This window comes from Tachysurus fulvidraco, chromosome 3 (genome assembly GCF_022655615.1).
Source record: "Tachysurus fulvidraco isolate hzauxx_2018 chromosome 3, HZAU_PFXX_2.0, whole genome shotgun sequence".
Lineage (NCBI taxonomy): Eukaryota > Metazoa > Chordata > Actinopteri > Siluriformes > Bagridae > Tachysurus > Tachysurus fulvidraco.
In genome coordinates, this window is record NC_062520.1 from 4,645,687 (window position 1) to 4,673,186 (window position 27,500).

General features: G+C 38.2%; 2 protein-coding genes across 2 annotated transcripts in view; one reads left to right on the top strand and one right to left on the bottom strand.

The window, feature by feature from the left end:
* trpc1 (transient receptor potential cation channel, subfamily C, member 1) overlaps positions 1-11,279 on the bottom strand; it is a 31,973-nt gene extending 20,694 nt beyond the window's left edge. The window contains exons 1-7 of the mRNA XM_047810851.1: positions 10,793-11,279; positions 8,482-8,636; positions 5,460-5,561; positions 3,282-3,484; positions 2,739-2,870; positions 1,853-2,048; positions 659-995 (exon numbers count right to left, since the gene is read on the bottom strand). Coding sequence (XP_047666807.1) covers positions 659-995; positions 1,853-2,048; positions 2,739-2,870; positions 3,282-3,484; positions 5,460-5,561; positions 8,482-8,636; positions 10,793-10,964 — 1,297 coding nt within the window. The 5' untranslated portion in view covers positions 10,965-11,279. The remainder of the gene's footprint in view (positions 1-658; positions 996-1,852; positions 2,049-2,738; positions 2,871-3,281; positions 3,485-5,459; positions 5,562-8,481; positions 8,637-10,792) is intronic.
* Positions 11,280-17,524: 6,245 nt separating this feature from the next.
* chst2b (carbohydrate (N-acetylglucosamine-6-O) sulfotransferase 2b) lies at positions 17,525-20,005 on the top strand. Its single transcript, XM_027160088.2, has one exon. The coding sequence runs from the start codon at positions 18,107-18,109 to the stop codon at positions 19,499-19,501; it is 1,395 nt and encodes a 464-aa protein (XP_027015889.1). The 5' UTR covers positions 17,525-18,106; the 3' UTR covers positions 19,502-20,005.
* Positions 20,006-27,500: the final 7,495 nt, after the last annotated feature.

Below are 27,500 nucleotides of genomic sequence, written 5' to 3' on the forward strand. Positions count from 1 at the left end.
ACACAGAATAATGCAATGATCTTCCACCATCTATTGGATCTTTCCCTCTCTTTTATTTGATTTCCCACAGACTGACGTTTTTACTCCGGGTCATTGTGCACACTTTATAAAATTACTTCTAGTTCTGCAAATTCTAAAATAATTTACAACCTATTTAAATTTTAATTTTATTTTAGTCTGAAGGACAGTAACAGACCTGACAGACTGACTTGCTGTTTCATGTCTCATAACAATTGAACATCTGAATAAAAAGAACATATAAAGTGCCCTAGAACCTTTTTGCCCGTGTCCTTTAATGCCCCACCAGCAGGGGTGTCTTGCTCTACAGGAGCTGCTTAAACGTTCTTTAGTGTGTTTCTGGATGTTTTCCATCAGAACCTGGGCTTCTTAGATGCTTTTCTGCTCAGCATGCTTGTAAAGATTGTTAGCATTTTAGACTTCCTGTTAGCTCAAACAGTTCTCATCTGATCTCTCCTCTGGTAAAATTCACCGAGATTGCACACTTTCCCCACATTCTGGTGTTTGACATGAAGTTCTCGTCCAGCATCTGCATGATGTTACGCATTATACTGCTGCCACCACTGGTGTTTCTAATAAATCGGAATGTTTTTCATAGCTAATAGTGTTAAAATATGAAAACCCCAGACACACCGCTCACCTATGATCCAGAGGATAAGCAGGTAATCAATCATCTCCAGCGCCGGGCCCATGGTGTTCTTTTTGCCCTCGTTGTAGACCAGCGAGTAGAGGTTGAGCAGGAGGAGGAAGGTGAGGTACGAAGCACTGTGGATGATGAACTTTACGAAGGGCGTGTGGATGATGTGACCGACGCGTGAGCGTGGACCGAGCAGGTAGCACACGGAGAGCAGAGGCCACAGAAGAGCCACGCTCAGCACCGTCAGCAGCTTCAGCCCCGTGTGCTTACGACGGTAACTCGCCATCTCACCAAACCACACCGTGTTCAGGAACTGCTGACAGTTAGACTGAGCCACAAACTGAACAAAATAACACACACAAGCACTTTTTTAGAACAGAAATCAATCTGAAGTTTATTCAGCCGAATTCATAATATTTTTATTAAGACACACAATAGAACATCGATCCAGGCCAGAACTTGATCCCAATAAATATCCAATAAACTTTGTTTTAAAATACAAAAACATACCTTCTCAATGGAGTGAACATAAAACATGGAGAGATTATATTACTGGAAAGAAATCACTTTTATCCTAACATATTTTTTTAGCCTTTCCTTTTATAGACTTTTAAATGCTATTCCAGTCTTGTAAAAATTAATTCTTATTATAGTTAAAGGTGCAGTTTGTTATGTTTAAAAATAATGAAATTAAATGTGCACTTTGTAATGTTTGAATAAATAAATAAATAAATAAATAAAAATAAACTAAATATATAATTAAAAATTGCCACAAGAATAATGAAAATAAATGTGAATGAGCTTGAATAACAGTAGAAATAATAAAAATGTTCTGTAATATCATCTGTACTATTGTCTTTTGTAATACTGCTCATTCCAGGTGTTTTTCTGGGCTTGAAATAAGCTCTGCCCCCTGTCAGATCTGGACACTGTCTCTTTAAAGACAGTATTGGATGTGGGGGGTCAGTTGGGCACAAGATGAAGTCGAGTAGTGTTTCGACTGTAATTCCACTTACAGCCAGCTGAAGGCTTTAAAAATGCTAACTGCTCCTTTAAAGACGTTGTTCATGCAGGTGACTGACAAAGTGAACTATCATTGATATAAGCAAGAATATATGCTAATACTGGACATAAGCGGTAGTTAGCATTATCATTGTTAGCCTTTTGGCTATCTCCTGGTCACCTGAGCTTCCTTACCTCTTTCTGGTTGTATTTGATGGCGAGTTTGAGTCGGCTGAGGTTCATGCGCTCCTCCAGCAGTCCTCTCTTATTCTTGTGATCCTCGTTGCTCGTGTGGTTCAGGATGACTTCAAGCTCACGGGAGTTTCGTGCCTGTGCTAACAAATCCTTGGCAAACATCTTGCACTGCTTGGCTAGTTCTTCATAATCTGTCCTGTGACCCGAGCAAAAAGAGAAAGAAAAGTTCTAGATTCAATTAAATAGTTTTGGTGCTGGTTTGACTTGCTAGTTAAGTCTTGCTAGTTACCTGCTTGTAACTAGCATGTGAGCCGGACTGTTGGGAATGAATTAAGAAAGTTTTTTTTATTCCTGCCACGTGGACGCCGGCTGGCGGCCGACTCTTTTGGTGCTCAGGCTAAAATTGACTATGACAGGTTGTTTAAAATGAATAACGCTGCTTTTCACGACGAGAGAATTTAGCCCATCCACTATATATCACCGTTAATGGGAACCAGCCTGGAATTATCGCAGACTATAAAAATTCAAACATCTGATTTATTCTGTTCTTTGACAACATAGAGAGTCTGACCTGGTCTCAGCGGTGGACTGATACAGTATAAAGACAAGATATCATTAGTATTATAACTGATTCCATATACTGTATAATTGCCACCATTAGTTACAACTTTTCTCTCTTTTTTGTCTCTATCTCTCTGGCTCTTTTGCTTTCTCTCTCTCTCTTTAGCTTTCTCTCTCTCTCTCTCTCTCTCTCTCTCTCTCTCTCTCGCTTTCTCTCTCGATCTTTTGCTTTCTCTCTTTTTCCTTTTTCTATTTTTCACTTTCTCGCTTTCTCTCTCTCTCTCTCTCTCTCTCTCTCTCTCTCTCTCTCTCTCTCTCTCTGTACCTGAACTCCACCTCCACTAGGCTGAGCTCCTTGAGGTCAGCGCTAAGCTCAAACGCTCTCAGAATCGGATCCTCCTCTGTCAGCATGATGAGCGATGGACTCGCTAGGCATCGATAGATGTCCAGACGAAACCTGCATTAGACAAAACAGAGAGAGAAAGAAACACAGAAATATTAGACTTTTACACTCCAAGATCAATATCACTCTTCTGTTCATTAAAGATGTTTCACAATGATTATTGATTAGCTTGTAACGTGATCTACAAGGGAACGAACTGGGACAAAACAGAGAGCGGCAGATAGAGAAATACCAGGAGGAGCATCACATCAAAAATGTTTTAAACTCATCTTAGACCATGGCCAGGTTTAATCCCTCATATCGGATTTTTTACTTGTTGTTTTGAACTTAACTTCAGGTCAAAACAAGCTGTTTAATCAGAAATGGAAAAGTTTCAGATAAAATTTTCAAACAATTCAGCCTTGAATCAGCGGGACAGAACACATAAGAGCACGAAGATCAATAACGAGAAGAGACGCTTTGTGCCTGGAGTGACGCAGGCTGTCCTTCTTGTTCTTGGCGTTGCAGAGAGTACACTCGCAGCCCACGGCATGAGGTCTGGGCAGTGAGATATCCTGCTTCAGGAGCATGGTCAGGATCTCGTAGTTGTTCCGGTGAGCAGCCAGGATGACGGGTGCCACGTCCATGGTGGTGGAATATTCCGGGTTCTGAATCCGCTGCATCAGTTTCTATAGAGCAACAAGTGATTTCAGTTCATCAAGCAGATCAACACCTACAAGTTTAATCCTTTCTAACATCTTTCAAACAAAAAACATCAGACACGTGTCCTGCTTTGTCGCTTTGTTATATAATTTATCAATCGTACAAACATTCAAACACTCGATAACAACATAAAAATACCAAACATCAGAATTTTTCTTTTCTGGCACCAATAAAAATTCTTGAGTATCAGCGATTTTTGGACCAACAGATACTTTCCTTTAAAAACTACTAACATTTTTTTTTCACTTTTACAATTAAACTACCTTTCATTGTAAACACAATAACTATGCTGATTTATAAATATAAGATCAAACCTAATAAAAAAAAACAATGAAGTCTCTTTATAAGTAAACATTTCTCTTTCGCAAATCCAGTTCAGTTCTTTGCCACTTGTTACAGAATCTGATGTCTGATACAATGTTTTTCGCTGGTATCTAATTAATGCTACATCAGAGGTTAAGGTTTTGTGTTATTGACCAAAAGGTTACTTCACTGCCCTGCTGCTTGATCCTGGATAAACACAGGTCAATACAGATTTTGGTTGCCATTGTGTCCTTCGGTGTAGTCCTCTGATGTATTAACTGTTTGTATCCTTGAAATGAATTTAATTATATTCAAGCCATTACGGTAATTTACAGCCTGTTTCCTCCGAAAGCAGTGAACATGAACTATCACACAGACAGCTACTGAGATGGAAAAGCACTTAGGAACGGCAGAGGCAGTTTTCATCATCCCAACAGTGTTTATTAATGGAACTTAAAGCTATTTGCTAATGGCTGAGGAATGTCACAAAACCGATGCTCTCTTAAGCACTCAATTAAAGCCTGCTGATTAAAGTGCTATAAGAGAGGGGATTTCTACAAGAGTTGTGATACCAAAAGAGATTTAAAGTGCATATTACACACATTAATAGATAACGGTGTAGACACAAAAATTGCTTATAATTATTATAACAATAAAATCATGCATATAAAATATGTACGTAATAAAACAGTGCATGATGTAATACACAAATATATATGTCTAGCTTTTAAACATACTGCACATCTAAATCATGGTTATATTTATTAATAAACATATCTACATTAAAATATCGAATTCATAATAACGTATTGTTATTGCAGAAGTGTAATAAGAAACAATATTGCAAAATCATACAATAAATATAAAACTAGATTTGTAAAGTTCGTCGTGACAAACTTTGATGTTGGCTTTAAGATGCAAGAATTCTCAAAGGCCAGTGCTTTTTGGAGGCGAGTGGACATAAGGGTCAGTGTTACTTTTGGAAGCAAGTAGACAGAAAGCTAGGGTGCCAAAACATTTGGAGGTAAGTGGAGACGAGCATGTGACGTCATCCAGATACTCTTGAGGAAGTTCCCCACATTGGGCTGAGTGTTTTGATATCTCACAAGTCCAGTCGATACACCAATTTAAACCTTTGTTCAGAGTATCACCCTAAAGGAGCTGGCCGAGTTTGGTGTAGAGAGTTCGAAAGCTTGTCGAGTTATAAACCTCCAAAGTTTATAATGGGAGTCTATGGGAAAAAATGTCATTTTGAGACCCGGTACCGGAAGTACCGGTACTCGGATCGCTTAGAAAAGGATCGCAAACTTCAGATCAGGATCTACAACATATCCGAATTTGGTGCATGTGGCTCAAAAGCCCTAGGAGAAGTTACTCTTTATAAATTTTTGTCTAAGCTTAAATAGGAAAACAGAATGTTGGCTTCTACAAAGTGACATAATAATCCTTAAGCATTATATCTGAGTAATTTTAATAACAGATTGTAACTGATAAATAAATAAATAGCTATATAGATAGATAAGTAAGTAAGAAAATAAATATGTTGTCAGATTACATCCTTAATAAACTTTTAGTATGTTATAATGTTAGAGAACAGCAAAGAAAGAGAAGAGAAGGGAAATAAAAAGAGTGACTAACAGCGATGGAAGGTTTGGAGGATCGTCTTGGCCGGTGGTTGAGTAGAATATCGACAGCTCCCACTACCTCAGAGTCAATGGCCACCAAAAGAGCATCTGTCGTCTGTAAACACACAAATATCACGACCCACAGTGAATATCATAGGACTGTATATAAAAACTAGAATGTCCATTTCCTGAAGAAAATGTGAATGGTGCTTGCACGAAGTTCTCCTCATCGTGCTGAGTGTTTTGATATATGACATGTCCATGTTGTGCTTATTTTGGGGGCAGGGCTACACGTGACGTCAGTTCCCCTCATCGGGCCGAGTGTTTTGATACATGACATGTCCATGTTGTGTTTATTTTGGGGGCGGGGCTATACGTGATGTCTCGTGAATACCCGGTGGGGTGCCAATACTTTTGGACATAAAGTTGCTACTGAAATAAAACTTCGTCCGGAGTAAGGTCCTAAAGGAGCTGGTCGAGTTTGGTGTAAATCGCTCGAAAAACTTGCCGAGTTATAAACCTCCAAAATTTATAATGGAAGTCTATGGGGAAAAAAACCCCATTTGAGCTTCCGTACCGGGAATTCCGGAATTCCGGCTTATAAAAGTCATAGCACACCTCTACTCAATGAACCGGTCGATTTGACACCTCATTCATTGGTCTAGGACAAAAGCTGCAGGACAAGATATGCGCCGAAATTTTATCCGGCACAATATCAAGAATGTTGCTTTGCAAGCACCATTAATAAAAAAAAAAAAAAGAAGAAGAAGAAATGAACAAAACAAATAATGTAACAAAAGTTCTCATCTGTTATCGTCATGTCTGACATCACGTCTCACAGGAGATGCTGCTCGCGCCACTCGCCTAACGCCACGTGATTGCTGCACTGTGCTGCGACTGTGGCTCCTGCTATATGGAACAATTACACGTCACCTTATAACTGTAGGTCCGTTGTCCGACTGAACTAAATTTATTCTAGAGATGTCTTTTTCACACTAGACTACATGAAGTGCTGGAAAAAATTGTCTTGCGAGCCGCCAACTGAATAGCCCAGCCATTCAGTGAGGAAGTGATGAAGACGTGACTATACTCAAACCCTTCAGCTGCAGGGTTTTACATTTGGCAAATGCCTTTGTTCAGAGTGACCTGGATTATAAGCCATTTTATACAACTAAGCTTTAAGGTCCTTGGTCAGGGGCCCAGCAGTGGCAGCTTGATGGACCTGGGATTCAGACTCATAACCTGCCAATTGGTAGTTAATACCTTAACCACTAGACTAGAAGATTTATTTTTTTTAATCTAGTTGCTAAACCTATTTACTGTACATTTGCAGCAACTGGAAGACACCATTATCCAGAGAGACTTACATATTATACATGACAATTGAGGGTTAAGGACCTTGCTCAGGAGACAAGGAAGTTTGGTGGACCTTGGGTTCAAACTCAATACCTTCTGATTAGTAGTCCAACACTATAACCACTAGGCTAACACATCCAAGCTGAATCTGCTTGAATGTTACACCGCTCAAGAACCCACTCTACTGACACTGTTTATCACTAAAGATAAAGCAAACAAGCTAGTTATATTTCTCACCATGCTACATTTCCTAAAGCTGCGGAATCAGGATTGTTTTTTGGTTGTTGGCCAACTCACATAACAAACATTCTAATTAGATGTTAAAAAATATAAATCTAAATGGATCTAAATCTACATCTGGATTTCCAAAGTTGCCCTGCGACGACGTCTGCTGTTATACGTGCAACACTAATAAGATTAAATTCGACTGAACCGATGCGAATCACAACCTGATGTCAGTTACATAAGAGAACCAAAACAAGCTACAAGTCCACAGGCTTTCTGTTCTGTTCTGTATCAGGATTTCACCATAAGAAGAAAGTCATTTATTACTGTTGATTGTTGATGAATATCGCTCTCTGAAGCAATGTAGTACATTAATGTTCCTAAAACTAATAAACTGTTTCTGGTCTGTATAATCACTGCATCTCATCTGGGGAAAGTTGTGGCCTAATGGATAGAGAGTTTGTCTCCTAACCCTAAGGTTGTGGGTTCAAGTCTCGGGCTGGCAATACCACGACTGAGGTGCCCTTGAGCAAGACACTGAACCCCCCAACTGCTCCCCGGGCGCCGCAGCATAAACGGCTGCCCACTGCTCTGGGTGTGTGTTCACGGTGTGTGTGTGTTCACTGCTGTGTGTGTGTGCACTTTGGATGGATTAAAAGCAAAGAACGAATTCTGAGTATGGGTCACCGTACTTAGCCGTATGTCACGTCAATCCTTGTAGGATATTTTGATGGGAAACACCTCTGGAGTACTTGCTCTCAGTCAGAGATTAGTAGCCTACAAATGACTCATGATTCAACTTACTCCTTACCTATGCAACAAATTCTGCAGAAATGTAATGAGATGTATAAAAAAAAGTAAGAATCGACGTTTGTGTATCTCTTTCAGAAATATTTTATATAAATGTTCTCAAAAGCCTAATATTTGTCTTTACTTATCAGATAAATCCTGGAGAATTAAAGGATAATGTCAAACCTTCTTTGTTTTCCAAGAACTTGTCACAAAGGGCTTTATTATAATATAGAATAAAGTATAAAATTTTATCAAGTACATTTGATGAAGGAATGAATTTGTGTTAAATCTGTAATGAGCTCAGAAATGACTCTGACCTGTTAGTTCCTCAGGAGCTCTCGGTTGCTTAATTCCACTCAACTATAAACTGCTGTAGAAAGGATATTATTTACATTATTTCCTGTCCAGAGTCACCCAAATGAGGATGAGGTTCCCTTCTTGAGAGTCTATTTCCACTGAAGAGAGTCTGGTTCCTTCCTCATATCATCTCAAACAAGAGATTTCTAACAAAATACTAAGTACTAATGTTGGTAATAATTTTTCTCGTCAGAAAGACATTCGCCTTTTGTTCTGTTCACAAAGCCTCAGAATCACGCTCTCACTTTAGATGCACGCATTTCACGAAATAATCCACAGCTACATTAAAACAAACATGAATTTACCTGCCAGCCGTGATCCAGGAGCAGCTGCAGAATGTCCAGGTTCTCGTTCTCGATAGCGATAGTGACGGCGTCCTTCCCAAGCACGTCCACACAGTTGATATTCAGCTCGCCATGGCATTTTTCCTCTAGCAGCTTCTTCACCATGTAGTAATCACCTTTAACACACACACACACACACACACACACACACACACACACACACACACACACCAATAGTCCTCTGATTGAACTTCTTACTGAGTCATGCAAACAAACGAATCATATGTATATTAGAAGTAGTCATAAAAAATGACATGCAGGAGTCCAGATCCTGTGTTAGCATAAACACAGCGGACATTTTCTTTCCTGAGCCAGATTTAACTTTCCTTTATATGGTAAGGAAGACATCTGACTCTCATCTGCACAATGTAAGATCAAGCGAGAAGCACAATCGACATGGGATGGTGGTTTTATTAGCATTGAGCATGGTATTGACATGATTACCAAATTTGATCTGGATTTCATGATGAATACAGCAAACATGACATCTTTGGCTAAAAAGATGACTGCACTAACATGATGATTCTGATGCTTGGCATTAACACTCTTTATTTCCGACCAGGGATTCAAATTATAAAAATAATTCCTATTCTAGTTAGACTCTGAACAACAACAGTGACTATACCAGAACAGCACTGTAAATGAATCTGTGTACTGAACAACATCCGTCTCAAGTCATTACAGGCTGGAACATGGTTTTGTAGCCACATCTTCCTGTTTGCATCCATTTATGCCACAAGTGCGTTTAAAACGGTTTTGAAACAGCTGGACGGGGAGGAACAAACATGAAGTGGAAGATTATCAGAGGCATTATTTGTGTTTTTAAACAATAACCAATTTCATTCATTAGACATAAAAATTAGACTGGATATTAAAAGATTATAGACATGGAGTACATTGTGGAACATTTTGTGTGTGTGTGTGTGTGTGTGTGTGTGTGTGTGTGTGTGTGTGTGTGTGTGTGTGTGTGTGTGTGTGTGTGTATGTGTGTGTGTGTGTGTGTGTGTATGAGTGTATGTGTGTGTTACGTATATCTCCATTGAATTCAAAGAATCACTAGAAAACAGCCATGCTTATACAGTAGGGACCATCCAAATGTCCATGCAAGGATAGTTATATTTGAGGTTTTGGAACTTGTGAAGTCTTGAGCTGATCCCACAAAGAAACAGCATTTTTTAAAGACAACAAACAAACAAACAAACAAGAATATTATTTGAAGCAAAACTAAAAGTTGTAGAAAAGAAGTTGTCCATACAAGCATTAGCCAGACATAAGCACAAAACGTAAATCTGTTTAAATTTCATATCCTTGTCAGGACATTTAGATGGTCCCCACAAGAACAACCGCTTTTTATAATGAACCAATCAATTAATGATTTTTTTTTTACAAGCCTGACACCACCACCTTGAGGTTAAGGTTACGGTTCAATTGTGAATAGAAGATGCAAGGAAGAACCAACATGAGGTTTCTCACAGTCTCTTTCATTTTTATAATCTACAAACATTTTTCTTTGTTCCCTTTCCAACTACAGAAAACCATTTCTTTACATTTACAGCAACTGAGCAACTGAAGGTTAAGGACCTGGGACTCAATCTTCTACCCTTTCCAATTTGTAGTCTCCTACATTATTCACTAGGCTTAGACTAGCTTATTCCACATCCCCCTTTGTTGCAATGGAAACGTCCCATAGATGTTAAAGGTTCTCCACAGAACCCTGATACAGAACCATTTAATAACCTTTATTGATAATATTTAATTATAGTGTGTGTGTGCGTGTGTGTGTGTGTGTGTGTGTGAGAGAGAGAGAGAGAGAGAGAGAGAGAGAGAGAGAGAAAGAGAGAGAGAGAGAGAGACACACAGAAAGAGAGAGAAATGGAAAGAGATAGACAGATAGAGGGAGAGACTGTGTGTGTGTGTGTGTGTGTGTGTGTGTGTGTGTGTGTGTGTGTGTGTGTGAGAGAGAGAGAGAGAGAGAGAGAGAGAGAGAGAGAGAGAGGGAAATAGAAAGAGATAGACAGACAGAGGGAGAGACTGTGTGTGTGTGTGTGTGTGTGTGTGTGTGTGTGTGTGTGTGTGAGAGAGAGAGAGAGAGAGAGAGAGAGAGAGAGAGAGAGAGAGAGAGAGGGAAATAGAAAGAGATAGACAGACAGAGGGAGAGACTGTGTGTGTGTGTGTGTGTGTGTGTGTGTGTGTGTGTGTGTGTGTGTGTGTGAGAGAGAGAGAGAGAGAGAGAGAGAGAGAGAGAGAGAGAGAGAGAGAGAGAGAGACTCACCCTTCTCGCAGGCCAACAAGAAGAGCTTCTCATCCAGCGATGTTACCTCCTGAACCTCCCGGACGTCCTTGAGCGCCAGGTGGGCGCGTGGAGAGGCGGTGTGCGGGCCCCGGTACAGCGCAGCCATCAGTACGGGGAGTGGATACGACAGCACGCCGAGGCCGACGCGCATCCCACCGGGCGGCCGCGCGCCTGAAGCCCCCGTCGTGAGCAGTGGAACAAGAACAGATAAAAAAATATATAAAAATATAAAATAAAATAAAATAAAATAAAAAAACACCAAAAGCGAGCTCTCCGATGGAAATAAATGCGCAATAATCTACTTTCCGTCAGTGCGCAAATCCGACATCCGGCTAGAAAACCTAATATTTACGCAAACATCATATTATTATTATTATTGTTGTTGTTGTTGTGAATTGTCCTAGAGAAAACACGTAAAGGATGCGTCGTAGTGATGCTCAGGGTTTCTGGTGCTGATGGTACTGACGCTCACAACTGCGCATGCCCAAACAGGCCACCTGCAAACAAAGCTGCCAGATTTCGCAATCCATGCACCGGTTTTATATGATAAATGCACAATCTGGCAACCGAGCATTCAACAAGAACATGGATATTACATAATCTCCCAGTGTTCGTCGATTTTAAGCACTGATATGTGTTTGACCTTAAATTTTAATTGAAAATAGCATTAAAATAAAGTCCACTAACTAATAATATGAAGTCGGTGTTTATTACATGCAACATTAGTAAAAACAATATATATATATTATGTTCATATAATGTTTTATGATTTATTAAATATATCAAATTACACCCAATAAGAATGATAAGCAAAATTATTATTATTATTATTATTATTATTATTATTATTATTATTATTATTATTATTATTATTATTATTATAAAGACTAAAACATCAGTATAAAATATAAAATTTAAATATAAAGGGCTTTCATAACAGTATATAGTATTTCTGCCACATCTCTTACCTCTACTTTCTAAACTCACTGAAAACCTCAAAGGTTACCAGTCTGTAGAAACCTGACCTAACTTCCCATAATTGTTTTTAAAAGGTCAAAGGTCAGTCACATCTCTTAAGACCTGCCATTTATTAATCCATTTACATCCAAACAAGTGCACATAACACCTGATAAGTATCTGATAAGGTCAGGGAAATTTCCTGCCTCACGTGGTCAGTCTCCTATCTGTATGTTCCAGCAGTTTCTGTCCCCGAGCTGTAGTGCTGCAAAGTTACACAATACAACACACAGTTGAAATACTGAAAGATTGTATGATACAATACTCCTAATATTACATATAGACCTCTGTATATATAGACAAATGTTTATGGACACTTTGGGAATATCCCATATCAGATTTATTCCTCTTTGCTGTTATAACAAGCTCTTTCACTTCTGGGAAGGTTTCCACTACTGTATATGTTGGAGTATGGCTGTGTTGACTTCTGATCATTCACACATAACCACTCTTTACAACCATGCTGAGCAGAAAAGCATCTCTAGATGCACAGCATGTGGAGCTTAGGTGCATGAACAACAACAGCAGCAGGAGACCATCTCCGGTTCCTCTCTTGTCAGTCAAGAACAGGAATCTGAGGCTTCAGTGGGCATGGGATCACTGAAATTAGAGAAATGAACATTCATTCATTCATTCATTCATTCATTCATTCATTCATTCATTCATTCATTCATTCATTCATTTATTCATTCATTTTCTACCGCTTATCCGAACTACTCGGGTAGTGCCTATCTCAGGCGTCATCGAGGCAGGATACACCCTGGACGGAGTGCCAACCCATCACAGGGCACACACACACTCTCATTCACTCACACACTCACACACTACGGACAATTTTCCAGAGATGCCAATCAACCTACCATGCATGTCTTTGGACCGGGGGAGGAAACCGGAGTACCCGGAGGAAACCCCCGAGGCACGGCGAGAACATGCAAACTCCACACACACAAGGCGGAGGCAGGAATCGAACCCCCAACCCTGGAGGTGTGAGGCAAACTTGCTAACCACTAAGCCCCTCATAAATGAACATACAGAAAGAAGAAGAAAAAAACAGGAGATGTTTCCATCTTCAGTAGAGCGAGATTATAGAAACAACAAAAACAAAGTCACAGAGATACCCTTGTCCTGATGTTTGATGAGAACATTAACTAAAGCTCTTTTATCTGCATGATGGTGTGCTTTGAACTGCTGCCACATGATTGACTGCCAAATTCCTTATAAATGAAATCTTACACAGCCAATAAAATTCATTCTGTGTCTGATTCAGACGATTTATTTGGATAATGCAATATATATTTGGACGATGTTACAAAACAGATTTACACAAATCCAAGTAGAAGGCAGTGAAGGCTGACTTTAATGAGAAAAAAATCCTTTAGAGAGCCTATGCTGAGAGGAGCCAGGATTCAGGTGATAACAAATCTTGCTCTGGCATGCAGGAAAGTTATAATCCTCAAATCAATCGACGTGCTCAGGATTAAAAGAGCAGCATGCAGATCATACAGAAGAAAGATCCAGCTGTGTTTATATGGGGAGCTTGTGACTGTTTGGATGTATATGGGATAATAAATGGCAGATCTTAAGGGATGTGACTGACCTTCGACCTTTTAAAAACAATTATGGGAAGTTAGGTCAGGTTTCTACAGACTGGTAACCTTTGAGATTTTCAGTGAGTTTAGAAAGTAGAGGTAAGAGATGTGGCAGAAATACTATATACTGTTATGAAAGCCCTTTATATTTAAATTTTATATTTTATACTGATGTTTTAGTATTTATAATAATAGTAATAATAATAATAATAATAATAATAATAATAATAATAATAATAATAATAAGAAGAAGAAGAAGAAGAAGAAGAAGAAGAAGAAGAAGAAGAAGAAGAAGAATATATTTTTTCAGCACTGATTATGGAAATGAAAAAAGGCAGTTCTTAGTGCTTTACTGTGGATGTCCTATAAGGCCAAACATTATTATATTTACAGTAGTATCACATAATAAATTGATGAAGAAAAATAAAATTAAATAAAAAAAGAGATAAATTGGCAACAATAAAATAGTGAAATAGACTAAAACTACACTGCAAAAATATTTTATTACATTTTTTATTACATTTTTTATTTAACAAGATTTTTCAACTTGACATATCTATAAATGGCTATAAAGTTAAATATGTTTATTAATCTTTTAACTGAATTATTGTAATCCTATTATGTGTTAATAAGTCGTGGCCTAATGCTTAGAGAGTCTGACTCGTAATCCTAAGGTTGTGGGTCCGAGTCTTAGGCCGGCCATGACTGAGGTGCCCTGGAGCAAGGCAGAGAACCCCCCCCAACTGCTCCCTGGGCACCGCAGCATAAAAATGGCTGCCCACTGCTCATGGTGTGTGTGTGTGTGTGTGTGTGTGTGTGTTCACTGCTGTGTGTGCGCACTTTGGATGGGTCAAATGCAGAGAACGAATTCTGAGTATGGGTCACCGTACTTAGCCGTACGTCACGTCACTTAATTATATATACTACTTCTACTAATAAAAATACATATATCTATATTCAATTATTTTGATGTCATTTTTTAAATAAAATAAATAATAAACGGAAAAAAAGATAAAGAAATCTTTGGTTGTTACAATAATATAAAAGGTTGTTAATGTAAAAGCAATTCATCAGTAATGCCAAGGCAAATGGTTTGAGGTATTATGGTACTTCACATCTTTGATGCATAGAAATAAAATAAAAGAGAATAAAATACACGAATTCAAGACGCGAAATCATTTTTAAGGGACTTTTTGGTTAACAGCCTTTTGTCATACTGAGTAATAGTGGAGTTGGTCATTAATGATATCATCATATAACAATAATACAAACTGAAGCTGTATAAAGTCAGTGACACAACAGCGTTATAAACACACAGTACACATACAGAACACTGTGATTACTATAAAATTAAACCATTGAAATCAGTATATATGTGCAGGTTTTAAAGCCTCGCTTTTCATATCCTAGTCCTGCCCCCTGTCGGTCTGGTAAAGAACTGCAGTTTTATCTCTATACCTTTTATTACATCTAAAACTCTCCTGACTTTTAATAGATCTGTATATTTTAGACCTTTTCTGCTCCCCTGCTCAAACACATCAGAGTTCAAACTTATTACATTCTTACTTTAAAGCAGAGATGAATGAAGTCGATCAATGTTAGTTTAGTGTATGTTCTTACTCAATGTTACATCATGATAATCTTTCATTATACCTGTTCCTTACGTTCCAAATGCACCATCACATCCTGCACGTTTTATTTTTCACTCATATTGGTTTGTATTCTATAAAAATCCATCTTAGTAAGAAAAGAAAATTATTTAATTAATAAAATCTACATTTCTGCCTGCAGCAGTTAGACTTTCAAGACGTTAATAGATCATTATTAAAAACTAATAATTATGATATTATGACATAATAATTATGATTATTATAATTATAATAATTTTGTGATATTGTATTTAAGATATGTCAGAATGATAAGATAATAAGTCACAATTTTATATATTGTGTTTTTATTTTCAAGATTGTAGCTTATACTGTAAATATATGTAGAGATAGATAGATAGATAGATAGATAGATAGATAGATAGATAGATAGATAGATAGATAGATGGATTTCTGACTTGTTTAAAAAAGAATTTGAATTAAAAATAAATCTGACATTATTATCTCACCATTTTTAATGTAAGTATGATCTCAAGTTCTACTGAATAATATCTTTTATTATCCCAAATTTCTGACAAATCAAACCAAAATGATATTCAAAAATTGATCTCAAAATTGTGTCTTTTTCCTACCAAACTTGTATCGATCAGTTGTCCAACACCTTAACCACTACTGTAGGTTACCACATCCCAAATTTATTATATAATCAGGATTTTGATTGCTGACAATAATAATAATAATAATAATAATAATAATAATAATAATAATAATAATAATAATAATAATAATAATAATAATATGGTGCTGAAAATGTTTCGGACTGGCACCAGCAGATGGCAGTCTATAACAGCTTTACACGTTTAATTAGTCTGATTTAAAATAAATCTTAAATGGCTTTTTAAAAGACAGCATTTATTTTTTTTCTTTTCCTATTTCCTAAGAATAAGGTGTTTGAGTATTTGATGTAGTTAGTCTTAATATCTTTGTCTCTTAATCATTAACTTTCCAAATACATCTAATTAACATCTGCAGCTATAATGTAATGCTATAATAAAGAGATATCAAGCTAAAACATGGAGCGTGTTCCATCCCAACAGTTTTGCAACAACAATATCACACCATCAACATGTAGAAAAAGAGAGAAAATATTTGTAATGTTCAGGTAAGTAACTTTAACACCCCATCAGAACTTTATATAAAATAGCTTTCTTGATATTGGAGAGTCTTTACATATATATAAAATCTACAAGAAATAATCAAATAATCAAATTCTGGAAAGACAAAATCTGTGCTTTTCTGTGTGGGTTCATAGATGCTGTCTTTAATTCATACAACGTGTGTTAATTTATTCTGCTCATTTAAGCCGTTTTTACTCTAACACACTTGACATAAATCATTACCTAATTAATAAACCTTTTGATTCAGGTGTGCTGGAGAATAAATAAACATGGATATATTCGGTGCACAGGGTCTCGCAAGTGACAGGCTGTAATTAGGCATAAATATCCAATTGTGCAGCTTCCTGTGCAAATGAGGGTGTTATTGTTGGTTAGAAAGCTTGAAATGATAGAAATGATGATGATGATAATGATGATGATGATGATGATGATGATGATGATGATGATAATGATGATGATGATGTAATATATTTTCTTACAGTTTTGTTTCAAAGTGGTAAAGCCTGATCCCTCAGTCTGAGCAGTTCAATGCTGTATATAACATAAAAAAAAAAACACAATATTTCTGTATGAAGGCTTTACTGTATTATGATACAGGGTTTGGAACTGAGCTCTGGATTTCTGTAACTACACAGTTTCACATGATACCCTGCATGCCATCCAGGGTGTGTTCCAGGCTCAGGCTCTGTGTTCCTGGGATTTGGGAAACATAGCTTATTTTGAAGGAATAAATAAACGGGTACATAAATGCATTTCAAGTAAAGAATCGATGATTACTGGAACTGAATGAATGCATTATGTCAGACTTGAAAAAAAAATAATAACAACTAAATAAATAAACAAATATAATAAACAAACAAACAAACAAACAAACAAACAAACAAACAAACAAATAAATAAATAAATAAATAAATAAATAGGTAAATGAAAGATATTCTACATCACTTTAATTTCTTAACTGACGAATAAGAAACACTGAACTTACAGTAGTGTCTCCAAATTATAATGAAACAAATTGATAAAATCCATATACAAAGTGATAGGAGAATAAAAATATAATAAACACCATGCCCTAAATGAATTAATAAAGCGTCTAACACTGTAAACCAACTGTTCCTATATATGTAAAAAAAAATACAAATTGTTTTAGAAGAGCTAATAATCACAGATAGTCATAAATAAACACGTTTATTTGTATCTCCGTCTATACAGGATGGATAAGCGCAAAGAGTTTGACTGACACTAGACCGACCAATAAGGTCCTACGGGGTAAAAACACGATTCGACGGTGTCGACCAATGGGATGTGATGAGGGCGGGGCCTTTCTGCGGTTCTCGGACTGAATCGGTTCGGCACAACAGTTTAAAAACACAACAGCGCATCGGTGAGAAAGATTAGAGCTGCTGGGATCGGATATGGACTCGTATTGATCAGAAGAGAGAGAGACAATGCTGGTGGATGTCTGCTCCGTGTCGTATTAAGGCTAAACGAAGCTCAGTGATGGATCCGTTATCATTGCTCTATTGTCCGGTTATTATCCTTTGTCATAGCTGTTATTCAGCGTTATAGTCGGACCGGAAACGCGCAGATGATCTGAGAACATGAGCGCGTTTTTTCCCTTATGCACCTCCAAGATGGAAGATTTCTTGTGTTGTTCTAGAGGATGATGGAGAGCCTGGTTGCGCAGTGCAGAACATGGTACAGCTGCACTGTTGTTGGATGGCCAATGTGATCATGATCATGAGTATTGTATGACTGCTGTTTTTACATAAAAGCTTTAAATCTGCTTAGCGTCACTCTACAGTTCCGTCCATAAGGCTGATATTCTTCTTCTTTGTCATCATCATCGCTGACTCGAAGCGGACAGAGCGGTGTAAAGCCGCTCTTTTCCAGCCCCTACAGATGAGAGGCAAACAGTATCAGCAGATCAAACCTGCAGGACCTCGAGAGACCGGCAGTGACTATGGAAGGAAACTCAGAACGTACCAAAACCCTGTGAAAATTATCGATCAGCCCGGCATTGTGATGAAGGTGCTGAGGAGGAAGCGGATTATTTTATTTGCGGCCTATTTCCTCCTGCTGGTTTTGACCATGTTGAATTTGGCCAATTACAGATGGAGCAAAGAGCCACAGCAGTGCAGCCACCAGGTGAGGAGCACCACATACCAGGGGCGTTCTGACATCCGATACCTTTACAGACCTGCTTTGGTTAAGAAAAGGCAGCTTGTTTACGTCTTGACCACATGGCGCTCAGGGTCAAGCTTTTTTGGCGAGTTGTTCAACCAGAACCCTGATGTGTTCTTCCTGTACGAACCCATGTGGCACATATGGCAAAAGCTGTACCCAGGTGATGCTGTGTCTCTGCAGGGTGCAGCGAGGGACATGCTGAGCTCACTTTATCGCTGCGATCTCTCTGTGTTCCAGCTGTATAACAGCCCCGGGGGCAAAAACATTACCTCGCTTGGCCTGTTTGGTGCCACGTTGAACAAAGTAATCTGTTCATACCCACTGTGTTCTGCGTACAGGAAGGACATGGTGGGCATGGTGGATGACAAAGTGTGTAAAAAATGTCCGCCGCAGAGCCTCCGTCTGCTGGAGGAAGAGTGTCTGAAATACAACACTATTGTTATTAAAGGGGTGCGCATTCTGGATGTCAATGTCTTGGCTCCTCTGATGGAAGACCCCTCGCTGGAGCTAAAGGTCATTCACCTGGTGAGGGACCCCAGAGCTGTGGCCAACTCCAGGATCAAATCCAGACACGGACTGATCCGAGAGAACCTGCAGGTTGTCAGGAGCCGGGATCCCAAACTCCGCCGGCTACCACTTGCAGACGCCAGTCATAAAGCGAACAAAAAGGATGGAGCTGACTATCACTCTATAGGAGCCATGGAGGTGATATGTGATAGGACCCACAGAACCTTGAGGACGGCATTAAATCCTCCCAGTTGGCTGAAAGGGAAGTACTTGGCTGTGCGGTACGAGGACCTGGTGGAAAATCCAGTCAAGGTCCTGCGTCAAGTTTACCGCTTTGTTAACCTTAGCACCAATCAAGACGTGGAGTCTTTTGCCCTCAACATGACTAATGGAACAAACTCTTCCTCTAAGCCGTTCATTGTGTCGTCCAGGAATGCCACGCTGGCGGCGAGCGCTTGGAGGACTCTCCTCAGTATCCAACAGATCAAACAAGTGGAGGATTACTGCCACCAGTCTATGGCCGTGCTGGGCTACGAACGCGTACGAACAGCCGCAGAGGCTAAAGACTTGAGCAAATCCTTACTGACTACATCCAAACTGTGATGCAAACCTCTCACCAAAAAAATGCCCATATGAATGATTTTCCGTTGTAGTTCGGTAACCGTGGAGCTTTATTTTGGTTCAGTGTTTCACTGAGGGATTTGACATGCGCTTAGGAATGTATTGTTTTGTTATTATTACTTTTTCTTCTTCAATTGATTTTTTTAGTTCTGAAAAATTTTAAACTGTCATGGCTTTACTAAGTGGATCGATAATGTATGTGTATGACAAAAACTGCACCATGACTCGAATAACGAGATGAGCCTTGATGTAATGAGAATCACGTGTCTTGCGTCGACAATGCTTTAGGCCTTTTTTATTTCTTATTTCTTTGAAGGTTTTTGACACTCAGTTTCATTTGAATTTGTTTGCTCCGTTTCAATGAAAAAAAAAAAAATCAAACCTTAAACACAAAAACCGTCAAAGCTCTTGTTCTTAAAGCAGATGATGCTGTTTAGTTAGTGCAAGATGCTCTCAGAGACAATCATTAAAGTGCTCTGTAATGTTTTTTTCCTGTTTCTGCTACTTTGGCCTGCATGTGCATTTCCAGAACTGGGTGCTCCATTTTCTCTTCCTGTTGTCTTACACTGAGTTAGTAGTGCTTTAAGGAAGTCTTTCTGTGGGAGTTGATGTTCACATACAGTATTGAGCAAAAAAAAAAGAAAAAGAAAAAAGAAAACCTTAGAACTCACTTTTGCATTGCCATTAGTCAGTAATAGCTTAAACTGTGAATTTTAGAGTAGATATTAACTGACAGTTTGACAAACTACGTTCTCTTTCCCATTATCTCTTATTTATTTTCTCTCTATTACAGCCCCATACAATTTCAGGATTTGATCCAATTTTTAGAGCTCATGTGATTCTAAGTAGTGGTTTGGCCTTGAGCACAGCTTCTCGCAGCCTCTTTTGTCCCCCCCCCCCCCCCCTTTTTTCTATAGTCGAACAGTTTTGTGGATTATGTGAAGAATGTGACTTCGGAAATATCAGAAATAAATAGCCAGGCTTGTTTTAGAGCACTAAAGAATGTGTAATATGCATGGCTTTGTAAGAAACAGCAAACAGACACTTATTTATATTCAGCATAGGTATTGGCTAAACAATCTTGTGGCCATTTGTGGGAATGTTCTGTTTTATGATACACAAATGACTTAGAATACATATAAACACAGGCAGACTCTGACCATGTAGTCATGTCCATAAACTTAAATTCCTTAACATTGTACAATGTGTGAAATATCGATTTACAACTAACCGGAATTAAGTCCTGAGGACAAATTAGAAAACTCTGGTGTATTTGCCAGCAGATAAAATTCACTTACAAGTTATAGATCAGAACTCAGGAGGGAAAAAGTGTAAGAAAGAAAATGAGTTAGGAAGAAAACTCGTAGGCTGTTACATCGTTACGATCGATGGGAGTTTTAACCAAATGTTTCCTATGACATCATATCAACTTGTTTTCTCTTTTTATATTTCAGCAATGTGCCAAATGATACATATTTCATTCAACAAAACCGTACTTTTATCCATTTATAGTTACAGTCGACATCGTCTCTTAAAAAAAAAACAAAAAACAAACAAACAAAAAAAAAAAACAAACGCAAAAGATTGTCATGTTACCAAGAAACTTGTCATGAAGCATAAAGTAGTCCTATAAGAAATTTCAGACACTGTACTAAATGTTACAATTCCAGAAAGATCGTTCATCTTAATAATTATGTGTTTTTAAATCTGTTTATAAATATTAAGTTATATGACGTATCCAATGTAAAAATTCCTGTGATTGTGAGTTGTTACTATGGAAACCATAGCATGTTAGAATGAGTACAGCGCGATCGTGATTTGAATAACGATTGTAGAAAATAAATCAACACTTTTGACAAGTCCAAATTGATAATACATCAGTAAAAAAACTCTCCGCTGGAGTAAAAACACATTAAATATAATTTTCATCATATTTATAAAATTGATATTTCAAGGGCGAAGGCTGGTACTTTACATCCTACAATCTAAACATATGGCAGGATAAAAATATCACTGAATGATAACCTTTTGCACATCACATAAAATTAATCCAAAAAGAAGGTTTCAAAATATGAGAAAGTTTCATTTAAGCTTTTTTTCTCCTCTCGTTGGCACTGCTTAGATAGATAGATCTCTCAGGAGTGGTACTGTTGCATTCGATTGTGGGCGGGGCATGTGATGTAAGAGGCGTTCCCGCTTTGCATAATAATAATAATAATAAATAGAATTTTTTTTGTTTAAAAAGATTGACATTTTTTGTGCGTCTCCGGAAGCAGCATATTAATCAAATATATTTTGTTAAAAAAGTTTGTGCGACTAAGTTTCAGTTTTGTCGTTCATACGAGAGGGTAAAGAAGGACACAGATGTTCTGTAAGCACGTTAAGTCAGATCATTTCTCCAGAGAATCAGTTACTGAGCAAAAATTATAAGCCATTACTGCGAAGTGATAAAGGCATCACCATATGTTGTTTTCCATGAGGAATTAGGAAAACATGCACTTGCTGAGAGATGAAGTTGTCTTTGGCTGGCCTTGTTGCAGAGGTGCACAGCTGTCGGAAACGTTCCTGGTGCTGTTTGGATTAAATCGGAAGGTTAATGTTGGGAACAAAAAACACTAAACAACTAAATAACAACTAAAAGACCCATTTGGATTTATGTTTGAGAATAATATTTACATTTTTTTAAAGACGAACACTTATGTTTAATGTGATGTTTTTTTAATTAGCCAGATTCATATTTCTTCTGATTTCCTGTCTATATAACAAATGGGCTTTTAGTCAGAGCAAATTCAGCATGTACAGCTTGCATTATCAATAAACGTGTCGAGGGTAAAAATGGCCGGTCGTTTGGGGAAAGACGAGTGGATGGAGGTGATGAAAATATCGTAGAAAGATATTAATGATGTTGAGCGCCGCCGTATCTCGGCTCAGATCGATACACCTCTCGGGTGAGGTGTAACCTCCCGTCAAGCTCAGTTAAGCTTTTGGATTGGATTTTGGATTGTGTTTTTGCTGGAGGAAGGACATAAAGTGTGCACCTGGAGCACATTCCCTCAGACAGCAGATGCAGGAATCAGCAGGGATAGCTTCGGGAAAAACAGCAGGGTCCGCGTTGTTACTGAAGTGAGGAGTGTGAGAGGTGTGCAGGTGACATTTGCAGTAGGAGCCAGAAGGACGGCATGCTGTAATCTCCAGGCGCCTCAGGGAATTCTTGGTACTTTGAAGTATGACGCTGCTGTAAAGCACCTCAGCCAATGGGGTTTAAGGGTTATGAGGAGAAGACAAGTCATAAAACAGATAGAAATTACTGAGTTTGTTCCATGCTTTAGGGGAAGAGAAAGAAAGAGAAAGAAAGAGAGATTGTCCAGATTGCAGCTCCATCAGGTGCAGTGTTGCTGTTTTTGGCGCTCTGTAGTTCACTGGATGTCTTTATCTGTCATAAGTCATAAAACAAAATGATGATTTGTGAGTTTCTTTCATACTTCATGGTAACATGATCCATTATTACTCCTCCTGATCCATTAATGTATGCAAATGCATGGAAATACACTCAGCTTGGAAGGAAGAAGTACCACAAAGGTTCATATTATATGTGTACAGATGCTGATGGAAAACCATGGCATGGGAATTTAAACTTGTTATAATAAATTAATCAATTAAAAACGAGCCAAGCTGCTTAAGACAGTGGTCAGTGGAGGCACTGGTTAGGTTATTGTTCACATGTCAGATGTTCAAGCTTCATGCTGCACTAACACTGTTGGACCCTTGAGCAAAGCTTTTAACCTTCTCTGTCCCAAGGAAGTTGACCCTGTGCTCTTACCGCAACTTCTTAACAAGCTGGGATATGCGAAGGAAAGAATTTCACTGGGCTGTAATGTATATAACTTCTTCTTCTTCTTCTTCTTCTTCTTCTTCTTCTTCTTCTTCTTCTTCTTCTTCTTCTTCTTCTTCTTCTGCTTCTTCTTCTTCTTCTTCTTCTTCTTCTTCTTCTTCATAAAATTGGGCCAAAAGGTAAAGTAGGGTTCTATCGAATATACTACGAATTATTCGTTAAAAAATATTGAAAATAAACCAATTTTGTAAAAAATCACATGAACAGAAATCGAATCTAAATAAACGAACCGTTTGTACAAATAATACAGTGAAATGAATGAAAATAATTGAATGACAATAAAGTCATATGAAAATAAACAAATCATGGAAAAAAATAGAAATATAATAAATAAGTAAAATGCTGAACTGGATGTAGAGCAGTATATGATTTATCGATATAATTTCCTTAAGGAAAAATAAATTGCTTATACATTTAGGTCAGTAATTCTGTCAGTCCATAAGTATTTGAACAGCGGCATAATTTTAACTCTACACCACAAAAATTTCTTGGATTTAAAAAAAAGCAATCCTGGTTAAAGTGTAGAATTTTGTCTTTAATTCAAAGGGTTTAACAAATGAATATCGCATGATCTGTTTAGAAATTAAAGCCATTTATCTCCATTTTTACATGCTCAAAAGTCATTGGACAAACTGAATATGATTATAAACATGAATTATTTTTAATACTTCGAGCCAAATCTTTTGCAATAAGAGACTTCCTAAGGTCTGGAACTCGAAATCATCACCACATGCCGAATTTCTTCTCTTTGAGATGTTTTGTCAGGGCTTTACTGCAGCTGCCTTGAGTTGCTGCTTATTTATGGATCTTTGTGTCTGTAGTTTTGTCTTCAGTAAGAGAAAAGCGAGCTCGTTTGGGTTGAGATCAGGTGACTGACTCTGATATTTATAGGAAGCATTCCATTTCTTTGCATTAAGAAGCTCTTGGGTTGTTTTTGTTGTAGGTTTTGGGCAATTATTGCAGCATTTGACTGCATCTGAGCAAAACATATAACTCTCTACACTTCACAATTCTGCTTCCTTTTTCTATCAGCAGTTACATCATCCATAAACACCAGTGACCCAGTTCCATAGGCATCCATACGTCCCTGTGCTATAACACTGCCATGTTTGACAGATGATGTGGTTTCTTTGGATCATGAGCCCTCCCTTTTCTTCTCCATACACTTCTTTTCCTATAATTTTACTACAAGGTAATCTTGGCTTCTTCTGTCCAAAGAGTCTTGTTCCAGAACTGAGTAAACCTTTCTAGATGTTGTCTTTTTTTAAAGTGAAGTGACATACGGCTAAGTACGGTGACCCATACTCTGCATTTGTTCTCTGCATTTAACCGTTCCAAAGTGCACGCACACACACACACACACACACACACACACACACACACACACACACACACAGCAGTGAACACACACACCGTGAACACACACCCGGAGCAGTGGGCAGCCATTTATGCTGCGGCAGTTGGGGGGTTCGGTGCCTTGCTCAAGGGCACCACAGTCGTAGCCAGCCAGAGACTCGAACCCACAACCTTAGGCTTAGGAATCAGACTCTCTAACCATTAGGCCACGAGTAAAAGACTTGTCTTGTAAAGTCTTTTACTCTTTCTGCCCTTGAGGGTTACAACTGGTTTGCGTCTTGAGATTTCTCGAATATAGACTGTCACATTGATTCCCCTAACTCCTTGACAGTGTTCTTGACTAGATTGATATGGGATTTCTATCATCGAGGAAATAAATCTGTGATCATCCATGTTAGCTGTTGTCGGTGATCTTCCAGGCTTTTTAATGATGGTGCTGACTTCACCAGTACATACCGTCTTTTTAAGAATGTGCCAAATTTTTGATTTTGCCACTCCTGAAGTTTCTCTCATATTTCTCTCCCCCCTCCCCAGCCTAATGATGGCCTACTTCACTTGCAACACTTCTCTTGTTCACAGTTTAAGCGTTCGCATGTGAAGCTAATAGACATTTTATCTCCAAATCTTAATTTTTTGCGATGTTGCAGATTGTGAGTTTGAAACCCAGGTCCACCAAGTTGCCACCGCTGGGACCCCTGAGCAAGGCCCCTTAACCCTACAATTGTTCAGTTGTGTAAAATTACATTAAAAATGTATGTCGCTTTGGATAAGAGCGTCTGCCAAATGGCGTAAATATAATTTGTCATGAAATCATGAAGGAAACTAAGACTGCTTATCTACCGATTGTCTGATTACTTTTGAACCTGTGAAAATGGAGAAGCTATGAAAAAAATGGCAGGAAATTGGATTTAATATCTCTACAGTTTGGAGATGCTATTATGAAAAAGAGTATCTTTGACAGAAAAGGTGTGACCACATTCGGACTACTCGAGAGTCTGTGGAACAGTTAAAAATGGCTTATTACATGGCCTTAAAGCTCTGTATTTTCAATTCTATTTTCAATTCATATTTTTCATTCATCATTCATTCATTTTCTACCGCTTGTCCGAACTTCTCGGGTCACGGGGAGCCTGTGCCTATCTCAGGCGTCATCGGGCATCAAGGCAGGATACACCCTGGACGGAGTGCCAACCCATCGCAGGGCACACACACACTCTCATTCTCTCACACACTCACACACTACGGACAATTTTCCAGAGATGCCAATCAACCTACCATGCATGTCTTTGGACCACTAAGCCACCGTGCCCCCCAATTCATTCATATTCATACTTTTTTTTTGTTCAAAAAGATTGACTTTTTTTTGTACACTTTGTTAATATTTTGTTGCCAGACTTAATGCTAAATTTTATTAAATGCAAGGTCTGGGAATAGGATGTGGTGATTTTCAACAGAATCTGTTCCTGTATCAGTTTCAGTTTTTTTTTTAATCAGAACTTTTTGCTGATAAAATAAACACACACAGACTCACAGATCAAATTCACTGTAACAAAGCAGTGTGCAACACCATGCTGATGGGATAGTATTTCTCTCTGTGAACCCTACAACCTATGATAGTGTTTCAGAGAAATAAGGTTAGAGATCTGGAACATTTCAACTTTCTACAGTTCTAAGCATCTATGGAAAAACACTTATAGCTTCTATGCCGAAGCCTTTCAGGAAGCTATGAACCGATATATATCTAACCTTAATCTAACATAGCCTCTGTTCTAGATCATGTCCGATATGTACAGCCCTATAGAAGTGTTTTCCTATTAAAAATGTTCCCCATTGAGCCATTTTAGGAGGTTGGAAACTTATCTACAGAAACTAAATTAACCACTAAACCTGATTTTAGTTAGTTTAACTAATGCTAGAGTACACTTAGAAATAAAATAGTAAAATTTAGGATTAAAAGATCTTTTGGTTTTAATGGCAGAAATCTTAAGAGTTCTAAGGAAAACCCCTTCAGGTAGCTAAGAACATCTTAGGAACCTTAAAGAACAACTGAATCTTAACACTAATCTTATACTCAAACCCTACTCCACATATACAATAACTTTTTTTTGGTTTCCAAAGAGGTGCACGATGGCTTAGTAATTAGCACGTTCGCCTCACACCTCCAGGGTTGGGGGTTCGATTCCTGTTTCTGCCTTGTGAGTGTGGAGTTTGCATGTTCTCCCCGTGCCTCGGGGGTTTCCTCCGGGTACTCCGGTTTCCTCCCCCGGTCCAAAGACATGCATGGTAGGTTGATTGGCATCTCTGGAAAATTTGGTCTGTCCAGGGTGTATCCTGCCTTGATGCCAGATGACGCCTGAGATAAGCACATGCTCCCCGTGACCTGAGGTAGTTCAGATAAGCGGTAGAAAAAACCTTTCAGAAAATGTTTTTTTTCTTATTACCTTTTTATAGTCTAAAGAACCTTTTTCCATTACAGAGAACCTTTTGTGAAATGGAAATGTTCCATGGATGTTAATTGTGCTTCATAGAACCATCCACCCGGTCAACTAACCATTTAAGAACCTTTACTGTTATAGTGTGTATACAGTAGTAGAACCTTGGGAAAAAATATTAGATCTAGTTCTAAATATTAAGTTTTTTATGGAGAATTACTCGAAGGTCATTTATTAAGAACTCTTTTGAGGAAGCTACAAAGCAGAAGAAATTAAATAAAAATTGAGACTAAATACACTC